The sequence below is a fragment of the Phaethon aethereus genome, assembly GCF_964289735.1.
Source record: "Phaethon aethereus genome assembly, chromosome: 3".
Classification (NCBI taxonomy): domain Eukaryota; kingdom Metazoa; phylum Chordata; class Aves; order Phaethontiformes; family Phaethontidae; genus Phaethon; species Phaethon aethereus.
This window is the reverse complement of record NC_138576.1, coordinates 106,105,433-106,120,007: the sequence shown is the minus strand read 5'-3', so window position 1 is coordinate 106,120,007 and position 14,575 is coordinate 106,105,433. Positions and strand designations below refer to the sequence as shown.

Here is a 14,575-nt window from a genome sequence, read left to right as displayed (position 1 = left end):
GAATGGAGCAGCTTTAACAGCTCCTTTCTTGAGTGATAATAGCTAATTTTGGACTCATCACTGTAGTCTGCTATAGTCTACCTATAGTCAGCATTCCTCAGGCGTTAAGTTTGTACTTCTTGATGTAGAAATTAATTTGACTTTTTGATCATCCATTTGGTTCAGTATATGCAATATTTCCAGGTGTTGCTGACTTAAAGAAATGCAGTAGAATCATGAAGCATGATTTTTATTTGCAAAAAAGTACCAATCTTTTCCAATATATCACTCTCATGTTTTCTTTTCTATTAATTTGCTCTGTAATTCTGCATTCTGTAGAGCTCAGAAGCTTCCTTACAGCCTTTTTAGGAAATTGATGTAACTTTTATAATTTTTATTCCTTTTACTGAGCTTTATTTAAGTAATTAAAAACTCAGTAATTTTATATTTCAGTACACCTAGAACTCTTGACTGATGCGTAATCACTTTTCAACACATGAGATTTTGCTAAAATCTTTTCCTTCTGACATTTCAATTTGAAACCAGTCTTGAAAATTGTTCCTGATATAGAATGGTAAAATCTCTTTTATAGTGAACAGCTGTGAAATACTTCCTTTGCAGTCTCTGTCCTGGTTCTATCTTTCCTGAATGCTACACAGAATCATAGAAGCATTTGTTGGTGATCTGCTTCAGCTCAAAGCAGGATTGTTATCAGCGCCAGATCCAGTCAGTCATGATTTTGTCTGGATGAGTCTTGCTGCCTCTGGGGATGGAGATTCCACATCCCCTCTGGGGACCTGTTAATGATTCTGCACTTCCCTCTTAGTGAAAAGTTATGATGTCCAATCTGAATCTGCTAATCATAGCACTTAATTATTTATTGCCCTCACTGATTCTCTGGTAGTCTTCCTTTGTTTCTGACATTTGAAAAATGTGTGGGTTTTTTTTTTTTTTCTTCATGCCTTAAGCTCATTAAAAGCTGTTTTTTGTATTGCCTCCTTCTGGTTTTAAAATTTGGTAGTGGTTATCCTCTCTTATTTAACGTCCTTATTTTGATCCAATTTCCACTTTTTGAAGACGACTTTTTGTATGTAATGCTTTCCTTTATGTGATAGCTTTGGGAGTAACTTTAAAGTCTTTTTGGGTATGAGTTGTATGGTTGAGTGCTAATGAGGTATCTTTGTATAATACTTGCTATTGTGTAATTTGAGTATGCTATGGTCACAAACACAAAATGTTTCTTTTACAGTTATGTATTAAACTAGATATTTTTCTTCATTTAGGATTAAACTCGGAGTTGCTTTTCAGATGTGAGTTCTCTGATGAATGGCTATGATGCATGACTGGGTCTCTTATAATAAACTAAATATCTAGATCAAATGCAATCTAAAAGGGAATAACCTGAAAATCCTTGTTGCTGTGGTTTCTGATGTGGTCTCTTAACTCTTACCTTTTTATACTTGCTTTTGTACTTGCCTTTTGTTTATAAAATATTGTTTTCTTGCCTTTTTAATGTCTTCATCTTCCTGAAAAAGGTGGCTGATACATTGGTAATAGATCTCCATCATGAAAGCATATTGAAGAGATGTTGTTGGACTATAGAATCCTTTTATGAGGAAGGGGTAGGAACACATGCCTCTCTAACTTTCACTCGGTGTTTTCTGCACTGAGAATTTACTCTTAGATGTTGAAATACTCTATTTTGTCTTTTATTAATAAAGCTTAGAGCTTCACTGTAGATTGGAGGGTGTGATAATAACAGGTATTTTAGGTGGAACTTCCAAGCAGCTTTGTCTCTAATGCCACAGGACTCCCCTGTTGTTTCAGCTTTGCCTGACTCATAGGTTTAAGATGAAAAGGACAACTGTTAAGGGAAATTTTTTTTTCTGGTAGCTAGTTAAAAGCCAAGTACATTGAACTACAACTGTTGATGTTGTAGATGAATAATTAGTTTTGAATCACTGTACTTTTTCATATTTGTAAATATTTGCACTGAAAAAAATACATTGACCCAGAGGAAATTGCTTATGACAGAGTTTAATTGCTGCCCTCTTTGCATTCCCCAGAACACTTGAGCTAGTAAAGTAATTTTTTTGTTCTTTGATGACGAATCCCAAACCTTTTGCCAATTCACATCTCCTGCACCTCTGTGTTGCTTTGACTCCCTGTTGTCATCTATTGACTGATGTCTTCCATTCGTTTCCCCATCCCTGTGCCATTGCCCTTTCCCTGTGGTCAGTTTTCCCACCATATCGGAAAGTGATGAATATAGAGATTTTTTTTTTTTTTGGCTTTCAGAGGTTTGAAATTGAGATAGCTTTCCAGGAGCCCTTAAATATTGCACAAGATGTGAGACAAATCCTCCCAGACCATGGCCCAGGCATAACAAAGGATGCCTCAGCTCCTTCCCAATAGCAATGCTACCCATTTGGGGAGTGGGAGAGGTCCTTTATATCCCACCACTGAAATGGAACACTTGGATCCCAGCTGAACCAAGAAAAGAGGGAGAGGGTTTCAGGTACTGAGCTGTTGGATCACATCCTTCTGTAAAGGAAGAGAATATTTATCTTGCATGAGTAATCAGAATGGAAATCTTTCAACTTCACTTTGTTTTTATTTAACTAACATTTTCACTAAAATAAATAAGCATATGGTCTGAACAAAAAAATGCAAAAGTTGACCTCTGAAAATGATAGTGTATTTTGCAGTAACTGTGATTCAAAAAAGTACTATTTGCTTTAATAGAAGTCACCATTTATACAACACAATTTTGTAATTATTCTTTGCAGTTTTCTCTGTCCAGATGGTAAATATTATCACATTGTTTACTCAGTTCTTTTTTCCTTCTGTTTTGAAAGAACAGGACATTTAAGCTCTATTTAAAAATTGAATAGTTACACTCTGTTTAATATTTCTTTTTTTCCCCCTCTCTCAGCAAATTAACATGTGTGTTACACAGGTTTATTTTTTTCTGTTCCATTTAAAGTTTTCTCCTCCCCGACTCATACTCCCATTCTTGTTGCTAATGAATGTATCATCTAAAAATAACTATGTTCATCATTCTATAATATTTTGTATCTTTCTAGATTGGAGGCCAGTGTAATTGTAAGAGACATGTGTCTGGCAGACAATGCAATCAGTGCCAGGAAGGATTCTACAATCTACAACAGTCAAACTCTGACGGCTGCAGTCCCTGTAACTGTAATACCTCTGGGACAGTCAATGGAGATATTACCTGTCACCAAAATTCAGGCCAGTGCAAGTGCAAAGCAAATGTTATTGGTATGTGTAATGCAAGACTTTGGAGCCATATCTCTTGTTATCGCTGGAAATAAAACACACTTGATTTCTAAATGAAAAGTAGAGTAAACTTCTTTGCTGAAGGCAGATTATAAAAATGAATGAAATTAACTGTTGAAAAATTATTAATTTAGTAATTCTATCAAACTACAGCTTGAAGCTTAATCAACCGTTTAGAAGTTTCTTTATGGCATAGCCACATTAGCTTACATAGCTTCATACTAATAAGTCACAGAAATAATGTAATTTGCTTACTGCATAGATGTTTCTTTTAGGAAATTAACACTTTTTCAAAATGTTTTATACTTAATGAGTTCTAACCAAATAGTTTCCATGCTAGTTTTCTTAATAGACCAAAATAAATGGATTTTTTTCTCAAAATATTCTGTGCTACAGGGTCCTTTGTGATAAATCTATCCATTTTTTTTCTATTATATTTCTTTGAACTGTTCCTATGAAATGCAAAATAAGTCAATATAATTCCACAGATCATGTACATAGCTAGGGTTAGTTATCAAGGGCCACATAATTTTAATTTTGTAATTCAATGCCAAGCTGATTATAATAAACTGCTGCCTTCTGTGTTATTTATCATTTTTTTTACAAGACGTGCTTTTTTGTTTGTTACTCCCACAGGTATTTTTCAGAAATTAGATTTGATTATAGCAATTTATTACTTCCAGCATATTTGAGGGGAGCCACAGCCACATAAGGACAAAATTTATCAAGTGCCCAAAATACACAGTATATATAATACACTTTGAAATGTTGATATATGGGAATATTATGCAAGGAGAATTTCCTGATAAAGTGAGCCTTGCATGGTAACTGTACATGTCTCAGACTATACATATGTCTCAAAAAAAGAAAAAAGATATCTTTTTCTGCTTTGTTATTAGCACAATTAGTAATTTTTTTCAGCTAACCATGAGTTGTACGTTGTATTATATTAACAGTGTTCAAGAATCTCTTAATTTATAATTCACTGACTTGTGAATATTGACTTATTTGTAATATTGTAAATCTCTGTCGTCTTTCTTTTAATTTCCAAGAGCAAATGCAAATTAACAACAAACGATGAAAATAACTGAACAGACATAAACCCAAACAGTTTCTATCCTCTTTGCTGTGGAATACCAAGTACCTGTGTTTTCCATGTGACAAAAAAGGGTGCTAAGAGTCAATAATAACCTCTGTGACTTTCCATGCATCTTAAAACCATTCTCTACATTCAATAAAACGGACTTCAAAGCATTCTTAATTATATATTATTTGCCTGCATTTCACGTGTCCACCTGTGAAAACCTTTCTCAACTCAGTGGGAGTTTGGTGTAGGAGAAATGCACGGTCTGGTTCTCATGTGTTTGATTGTCTACATATTTAAAATATTTTCTCCCTTTGATGAAAACAATAAGAAATATTTTTTTTTCCACCAAAATAGTCATACAAGAAATGTGTAAATCTGTGCGTTCTGGAAATTTAGCTGTAAATATGGTGGAAGGCTGTAGTTACGCAAGTGTTTGTTCACAGGATAAAGACCCAATTCTTTCCAGACCGGATTCACTTTTTTGTTTTTCAAACCAACTGTAAATAAGCTTCTGTATACCGGAACGTGTGCAGCAAACTTTAACAAAGAGCTCTTTGGATTTCTGAATGGGTTTTTAGAGCAGTCTGTCTATTGCCATTTTATCTATTTAAACAAACATGATAACAGAAAAATGCAACTACGGACTGCGGTGTTATGAAACATGAACCGTTAGAGTTAACACAACTGTTAAATCTTACTAATGATTCTATCACCAGTAAAATACATTAGCACCAATAATTTTATTAAAGTAGGTCATTCATCTAGAATAAAAAGGTAGAAGAATGTGAATTAAATGCCAAGCGTGCTAACTCCCCTGTACTTGTTAACATTGAATGTGATGCCCTGTAGGCCTCCCTCAGTATCGTTAGGAATAGATTACCTGTCAGGAATATGTATGGCATATTCAAATAAGCACTGCGCATATTTTTAAAACTGATATGATATGAATCCATGTAGACCAATTTTAATAGTTCAAAATGAGTCATAATTCTTGTTAACAATACAGTTATTTTTAAAATTTGCAGCAATAGTGGTCCTTTTTTATTTTCCTTATTGAAATTAAATGATATGCCTTAGGTGAGTCATTCATCACTGTTAAAGGAACTTGCCTTATGTTGGAGTTTTTGAGGTTTTATCCATATGTATAATGCATTTCCTACCATTTTTAGTTTTATTTTTCTACATGTAAGTTGCTAGATGTATTTTTGTATGGTTTTTTATTTTTTAAATGATGACAATATTTTGCTAGGATGTTGTATTTATATTTTCTGTATGCAACAATTAAGTGATGGCTTCATAGTGAAGGGTTTTCCTATTGCAAGGGAAAATACATAACTGAATTTGCATTTCACATATAATAATCTAGTTTGCTTTCTTGTAATGTATGTTTTTATAAACTAAAATGAAAATGCCATCCCTTGGGGCAGGGATAAAGCAAGTGATGACTTCGAAAACAAAGCTAATGAAACTACCAGATGAAGTATGAAGAAAACGGTTTAGGTTTTAATGTACTGCAGAAGTTAACTAAATCATACATTGGGATAAAAATATTTCATTTTGGATTATGGAAAACATTTTCTGCTTTCCATAAGGGCTAACAATAAACACTAACATAAATGTAATCAATGTTAAAACTGAAGTACAGTGTTAAATAAATCATTCATCATAATTAGTCTAACTTGTGATGTCCTAGAGTATATTTAATGTTTTTAATACAATATATAAGTCTGTTTTCAAAACAGATTGAAAGCCCAGTGCAATTCCCTGTATATTGCATTTTTACAATATAGGGTCAAGGGTTCATGTAAGCATTGATTGTGCAACAGGTACTGTTCTGAGGGACAAAGAGATTAATTCTGGTTTGTCTTAGAAATGTTACAAAGAATCTCTTGCAGAAGTATCTTAAATTGTATTGAGAAGCCAGCAGAAACGCATCGCTTCTGAAACAAATTGGAGAAGTAAACAGAATTTTGGTGTGCCACTCTTATTCAATTGATTTGTGCAGCCCTTTCATTCCTGTTAATTATGGTGGTGAAGAATATTAGTCCTTTCCTTTCTCTCTCCCTTTTTTTTTCCTCAAGTGTAGTATACTTATCCTTTTTTAAAAATTGAGATTAATAGTTTTTCAGCTTTTTTTATTAATACCTTGTCTTCTTCTCCTTCCAGGTCTGAAGTGTGATAGTTGCAATTTTGGATTTAAAGCTCTCCGATATTCTAACGAAGATGGCTGTGAGCCTTGTTGGTGCAACAGCCACGGCTCAGTGAACCAGTTCTGCAACCCTGTCTCTGGGCAGTGCAATTGTAAAGAACGAGTGAAAGGACTTCACTGTGACACCTGCGTGGACAACTTTTATGGGCTGGATGAAGCTGGTTGTAAGGCTTGCGAATGTAACATTGCAGGGTCGCTTTCTGGAACCGCGTGCGACGCGAAGACAGGGCAATGTGCATGTAAACCGAATACCGGAGGAAGACAATGCGACGAATGCCTAGATGGCTACCGCAAAGTGCAGGAAAGTCATTCCTTTGTTTGTCTGCCATGTAATTGTGATAAGGCAGGTACAGTAAATGGCTCTCTGCTTTGTGACAAATCAACGGGACAGTGTCCTTGCAAAGCTGGTGTAACTGGCCTTCAGTGCAGTCAGTGCACACTCCATACATACAACCTCAGCATGAGCAACCTCCTCGGCTGCCAGCGTTGTGACTGTGATGCTCTGGGCACACTGGCAGGAACAGTTTGCGACCACGTTTCTGGACAGTGTGTCTGTTTGCCTCAGCGTCAGGGGAGAAGGTGTAATGAGTGTAAACCAGGTAAGGAAACTGGAAGACAATCTATTTGATGTAGTAAGTTTTGCTTTGTTGGATATCATCATTGTTCCTATAGTTTTTAGTATGTGTTTAAGAAAGCTTCATGTCTGACATGTCTCTGACTTATGTTATTTTTCTATTTCTTCCTAACTGTGTTAGTGAGAAGGAAGTATCAAGGTCCTGATCTCCATCAAATACTCATTCTGTTGCCAGAGGTTGTGTAATTTGTGTTATTACTGCAGTTTCAACATGTCCAAAATAAGGTTAAGACTAGTGCTTCCAGATGTTGAGAAAATATACAAATAGTCATGGCCCATTCACTGAATAAAAGGTAAAGTAGCATAGTTTGATAAACAGCAGCTATCATGTAATGAAAAATGCGTATTTGGAAGGCAGAGTGCAAGCACTTCAGGAAGGGCACTTCACGCATGAAACTGAGCATGGCAGGAGGTACCAAGATGGTTGCTTAAACTTTGATGAGGCTGGCAAACGTGCCACTTAAAAAGCATTTGCCTGCCTTGCTGTGTTGAGGATGTGCTGGCTTTCACAAGGACTTTTTACAGTTTGGCGCTACAAGTAGGTGATACTGCAGTTATTGGGTATCGGTTCAAGATTTTGTACCATCTTACTGTAAACGGAGTTTAAATGTTCATTGTAAGTGGGAAGCTCTGTAGTTATATTTTAATGTTTTTGGTTTAAAAAGTAGGTGGGTAAAGTGAAACTATAGGTAATATTAACCTACCCTTAGTAACAATATTAAACAGATTTAGTTCAAGTTAAATACATATGCAATTTATTTAAGGTAGCAGGTCACATTAAAAGGTACATTATAGCTCCATTGGTTTTAATATGCCATTCAATAATTTGAACAGAGGTTAAAAAAGCTGCTTAACCTCCATTAAGTATTTTTAAAAATAGTTTCATTTAAATTATTTTAGGTACATATACTAATAAATAAGGCAGCGTTCTGTTTTTCTTAGTTCCTCCTCCAGTGCTATTTGACCTGTTAACCCTCTACAGCAGCCACTTAATCAGAGATCGGCAGAGGAGTGATGTCAAGTCTTCCCGAGTCAGTGACCGCCCTTGTCCTTGAAAAAGAAAGGTCAGGGTTTATGCAGAACTAAAAGGTTTAAAAAGGTTTAATTGATAGTATGAACAGACTGGTTTGTAGAAAAGCTTACATGGCACTCGAAGGAATACTTCCACAATAGTTCCTGTTGAAAAAAAAAAAATTAAAAAAACTTTTTGTAAGAATTATTTTTAAACTTTCTAAGTAATAAGTGTAAGCGTAAATGTGCTGAACACTGAGGTTTCTTCTGCAGGTGTAAGTGTAAAACCTTATCATTGTAAAAGCATTGTATTGCTCTTAGCGTAGCGCAGCGTACTGCGGTATTTCCGATGACCTTTTAGTGTTGATCCCAGTATAAGCTCATTTAGACATTTAACATATCTAACTTTTATATAAATATTCTTTGTTTAGTATGTTCCAAATGAGAGTTTTCTATAAAACAGGGGTGAGTATCACCTGCCAGTGATACTGGTATTAAGCTGTAGAAGTATGGAAGAGTTTAATTAGTTTCAAGTACTCTCTAAACATGTCCTATGGCTTTGCCTTGGGACAAAGATAAGAAAACGTACTCCAAGTATATATATAGCCAACACAGCCTAATTAAAAGCACGCAATTAATTAGTTAAAACTGGCAGCCTGAAAGCATACTGAGGACTTCTTAGGCTATTGGGACAACTCTGGGGTCCAAGCTTCCTTAGTGGAATATAGGTTATATGTCTCTCTTTTTTATTCTGTGTAATTCTAAGTCTGTTTTAGCTAGTGGTCTTTAAAATAATGTCCGATTGTAGCACATCTCCTGTATGCTGTGATAACGTTTGAGAGTTTTCCAAAAGGTAACAAAAACTTAATGCAGGAAGAGTTGCCAATGGAGAAGAATTCAAACTGGATGTAACTTTGGGAAATTATTTTATCATGAGATTTTTTTTTTTTTTTTTTACAAAAACCCAACTCTTTCCAGAGCATTCAGCCATGTGTTTCATCTATTAGGCTATATCCATGACCTGCTCTCTTCTGGTTTGTTCTCATACAAGTAACATTTTTTGTAGATTTCTGTACATTTAAATTTTTTTTTTTAAATAATGGTACATGCAAAGAGAGGAACATTTGATCCTAACATGAAACCAAGTGAAAGAGCAGTTTTAGCTTGTATATACACTTGCTTTTGAGATGTCCTAGGTTGCAGTGGTAGAAAACATTTTTGGTTTTGTTTTTGTTTTTCCAGCCCCCAAATAGTTGTGAATAGTTTGTCCCTGCCTCATTCAGGGACAGTGTTGCCACACCAACTGGAATTTGTGCCATACAAATCCTGTTCAACACAGGTCTTGTATCCTGTTATGAGAGCAGCAAAGCTGGGGGAAAAAGAAAAAAAAAAAAAAGAAAAAAGCATTTTTTAAGTTCTTTACTCGGTGACCACAGCTTTTCATGGAATGGTAACATAGTACAGAAAAGATGTAAACCAGCATGTAGGATGTGTGGCCAGGCACCAATACTGAGTTTTTGCGTACGTACTACCTCTCTTCCTGGCCAGAATAATGTGAAGTATGTTGTGGCAACATTGTTGATTTTGTTAACTGTGGATTTTGAAGCACAGCTTGTGGTTAAGAAATAAGCATTACTGCCATAGTTGATAAGCATGTAAAAGTGCCAAGGAATTGTTTGTGTGTTCCTTTTCCATGAGCTATACAGTGGGAGAAATAGTAACAGTATGATTAAAAAAGAAAGCTGAATACTTTGCTATGACTTTCATTCTTCCTTTTGAAGAGTATGTTTGATTGACAAATGTGATCAGTTATGGTTGAGTTGGAAAAAAATCTGAAAAAGAATAAGCATAATACTAGTTATATACATAGATCTTGTAGAGATTTGCAGTGGCTGTCTTAAAATTGGAAATTGGCTCTATTATACAACAGCGGATCCTTCATAAAGCAACTTTTATGAGCCCTTCTAACCTTGCTGTAAATTGAACTTGCATTAAGTTGTTTCTTATGCTTTCCTGCCAAATTCTCGGTGGTAGAAGTAAATAATAATAATGGTTGTGACACACAGTATGAATTTGTAATCCGGTGTCTCTTCTCTTTTTGTCTACATTTAATCATGTTAATTTAATTAAATTAGTTGGGGGAAGGACTTTCTCCCCTTTTCCTACCCCTCACTTGTACTTTTAAAAAATTTTTTATTTTTACATGCCACTTCTGGAAAAAAAAATTGTGGTAGTATCCAGAAACTTAGCTAAACTTTTAGATCATTTCTAAAAGTTTATTATAAAAAAATAGCATACCAAATCCTTCACTGCTCTACAGTAGTTCAGGCAGTATGACATTAGGAGAGCCAGGATGTTTAACATTAGGGTATAGACTCTTTATAATTATGAATTTCACTGCTAGGACAAAAAAAAAAAAAACAACCTACAGCGATCAATCCTGCGCAGCTAAAATGAATTTATTTTCTAGACATGTGCTTATTTGCCCACCGTAGTCTTTTCTTAGACACTAGCTTCATGCAAAATTTCAGACAGACAAGGATCTGTTTTAGCCCGAGTGCTTATCAATTACTGCAGCTGTAAGCTGGGTCCTGAAGAAGTGCTTTGACCTTCTGCAGGAGTCCAGGCTTAAACTTGTTTCCTATCTTCCCGTTACGTTCTTTGAGTGGAGTCGTTCATTGTGCTCAAGAGTGACATTGCTGGGAAATGGTCTCCTCTATTTATGCACAGGATGGGCACTATACTGTGCAGACAACTGCAGTATGAGATAATACATGCTGCCTCACTAATAACTTCAAGCTATTCAGTCTCTGTGGTGGCTCAGTTCAGAGCCTCTCTGGAATAAAGTGCCAACAGCATGGTTTTTTATGATGAGAATGTATGTTAACTGGAGACTGATATCACTTCACTGTCCACTTGAGATTTATCTCACTGAGGACCAGAGGCTAAACTTGAACAAAGGTTTGAGCAGTAAAATTCTAATGTTTTCAATTTGTTTAGTTCCTCTGCTATTTGGGTATGAGCTCACAGTGCAACACTGCTGCGAAGACAGAGAATACCACCCTAGGGGTGTATATCTAAAGCTATCTCTTGTAAGACAAAATAAATAATAAGGCCTTGGGTGATATGACATGTTACAATACAATTTGGGTCTCTTTAAAATAAAGCAGGACATCAGAAAGTTGTTGGACAGCAGAATAGATTTGGTAACTGAGAACATGACTAAGAAGAAACTGATTGAATTGGAGAGAGAGAGGGAAAGTGTTCGAGAATTCTCTGCAAATACCGTATGTGTGAGTAATGGTTGAAATTCTTCTATTGCAGTTGTGCAATAATAAGTAATAGTAACTAGCTGACAGAGACAGAAACTCGTATCAGTGGGCCTATCTTAGGATTGATGTTCAAAGACAGGTACTTGCAGTTGACAAGTGCCAGTTAATACTGTGTTGCCATCATCATTTGCAGAACTCATACACACTGCTACATTTTTAATCAACTGTACCACTCAGGAAAAAAAGGGCAATTTGTGTGGAAAACCCCAGTAAAATGTACATTGATAATCAGGTAAAAAATAGAAAATAAAATTTGAAATTTTTGTAATTATATTTCGTACTGGTATTCTCTTACTTGAATTGTCTTCTGATTAGACACATAGAAAAGAAATTAGTAAGAATGGAAGAAGTCCATAGTTAGCAAAATAGATTATGCTAGTGCTACAGCATCACTAAAAAAAATGTGCTTAAAAGCTCTTTTGTTTGAAATTTCAGGTGAGGCTATGAATAATGGGTAAATTCTTCAATGACCAGATTTGAGGTGTATAAACTCTATCTAACTGTACATATCAGTAATGTGTTAGAGACTTGCACAGATAAAGATTTCTTGTGAGGGCAATAGAATGAAAGACAATATAATAGAAGCATACCAAATATACTGTAGGGAAGGTGAAATTAATGCTCCAGTTCATAACTGGAAATATTACAGGAACAGAAGGATGTGATTCAGAATGAAAGCTTTTTTTATAGCAGATAAGTAACTTTTTTAATCAGTTTATTAGCTCCTATAAAAGTACTTGTGTAGCATACAAACTATGTGTTGTTACACAGGCCTGGGAATGCTCATCAGATGTAGGTTTTTCTGAGAAACATCCTCATGTTTCAAGGATTAAGCCAACCGTGGTTGAGAAAGGTGAAGATACTTTCTTAAGAAAATACGTGCATTTTCCAACTGGCTATTGTCAGGGATGAGGTCCCAGACTAGAATGGATAAATGTCTGATCTTGCATGTTATTTTTTATGTTTCTACCGCTTGTGGTGCATTCATTAGTAGCTCTCATGTCCTTGGGTCTTTACTTTCCCCATGGACATGTTAATGTACTCCCCCTATTTTGCATTTTCTCTGACTAAAATAAAGTCTGAAGAGAGAGAATAAAAAATCGGAGTTGGCAACTGGAGGATGAATAATAGCTTTACAAAGTGCCAATGAGAAGATTTAGAAGCTCAGCTCTGCAGGAGGACTATATTGCTTTATTTGAGTTGATGTGTGTGTTACCTAAGGTTTAGTTCTTGTTGTTTCATCCCTGATTATACGCATGTTAATAATAATCTTACGGTGTTCACTTTTTGCATATTATCTAGTCTCAAAATCCCTTTCTTTTCCAGGTTTTTATTTTTCTCCATCCAGTGTCACTGGCTGTCTGCCATGCCTGTGCCACATGGCTGGTTCAGTGAATCAGATCTGTGATAAACTTACTGGCCAGTGTATTTGCCAAGATGCTTCTGTAACAGGACAGACGTGTCAACATTGCAAAGAACTTTATTTTGGATTTGACTCTGTCACAGGGAGGTGAGTGTTTCTTTCTTACAGGTCACATATAACCTCCTTGTTACACTTTTCTCATAGTAGCTCATCCAAAGGTTTAGTGACAATGAAAAGATGTGCTCTAGTTACATTAATCCTTCTTTGAATTCATGTGTGCACTCTGATTTACATGTGGTACGTTATACAACCCTCTTTTCTCCCAGGAGCTGAAGGAAATAGTTTTGCCACAGACTTAAGTAGAAAAAACATGAAAATTGTATAAAGCTAATGCTATCTAATGTTATAGCTATTTGGTAATTGTTTCTCTACATTTCCTCGGTGAAGAGGAAGATTTTCAAAAAGTGAATGCTTTTGAAGATTTCAGGAAGACATTTTAATGGAGAAAAAAAGAAGTAAAAAATCAGATATCCCTGTCTTTCCAAATTTCTTTTAGCAGCAGTTGAAATACTCACAGCACCTTTCCTCTTCAAAATCTGTTTTTCTGAAGCAATGTATTCTTTTTCAGCATTTAGTTATGTGCCACAGGGTAAATTGTTTATCACATGTAGCCTAGGGCCTCTAGGTACACTGAAAGTGTATGGATATATTCCCTGGGATGTAAGGGGAAAAACGTAGCTATAGGTAGTGCATTGTTATTCCAACTATTGCTCTATCTTTCTTTTCCAGGGTGATCTTTCTTGCTACAATCTCAATTTCTGTTTAAATATTGTCTGGAAAGATTGCACAGCTCTAATGCTATCATATTTTCATGCAGACTGATGGTGTTAAATTGTTTTTTTGTTTAGTATATTTGCCTTTAAAAAAAAAATCCACAGGCAGAAGCAAATTCTGTACAACAGGTAACCTCCCTGTGCTCATTTCCCCCAGCTAGTGTGGGGTAGACATGCTTTTAGGCAGTGATTATCAGAGTCGTCTTACATATACTTGACATTATTCTGCAGATTTTTCACTTTAACTTTTATGTTACTGTCACTCATTAGGAGATTTTTAAAATTATTTTTTACTGTTGCGGGTCACAGAGGCATCTACTAATGGCCATAAAAGTAATATGTAGGAATAAGGACTTCCTATTTTCACTTCCTGTCATTTCTAATGGTAAGGAATAAAATCTGTGTAATATCAAAGTTCCCTTTTAAATATATTTTCCTTATTATTAATGATCTTCTTTTTTTAGTTACTTGGAGTAGATTTCTACACCCCCCGCCCCCCAGTCTGTGTTAAGCAATAGCTCTCCTGAACTAGATTTTGGCCTCCAATTGCTTGCATTTTGAACTGTCTTCTGAAATTCAAAATGTGAAAATATCTAGAATCATCTAGACGCACATCTTTTAAAGATAGAAAGTTTTTACAGTTCTGGAATTTGAATCAGAGTTGGCTTTAATGCTTTAATACTACTTAATCCTCATGACACTATTGAAGACTGCTCCGGTAGTACATTAACATGATTAACTTGTGTTGCATATGCTTGGCTTCCTTTTGGTTAGCATCTACTTGGGCAGGGTACCTCTGGTCCTCAAGCAGAAACGTTTATCCACTG

General features: G+C 35.5%; 1 protein-coding gene across 1 annotated transcript in view; it reads left to right on the top strand.

The window, feature by feature from the left end:
* The window catches only part of USH2A (usherin), a gene marked incomplete at its 3' end in the record, with an annotated part of 396,540 nt that overhangs the window by 68,591 nt on the left and 313,374 nt on the right, over positions 1–14,575 (top strand). The window contains exons 11-13 of the mRNA XM_081997162.1: positions 3,066–3,261; positions 6,533–7,174; positions 12,879–13,062. Coding sequence (XP_081853288.1) covers positions 3,066–3,261; positions 6,533–7,174; positions 12,879–13,062 — 1,022 coding nt within the window. The remainder of the gene's footprint in view (positions 1–3,065; positions 3,262–6,532; positions 7,175–12,878; positions 13,063–14,575) is intronic.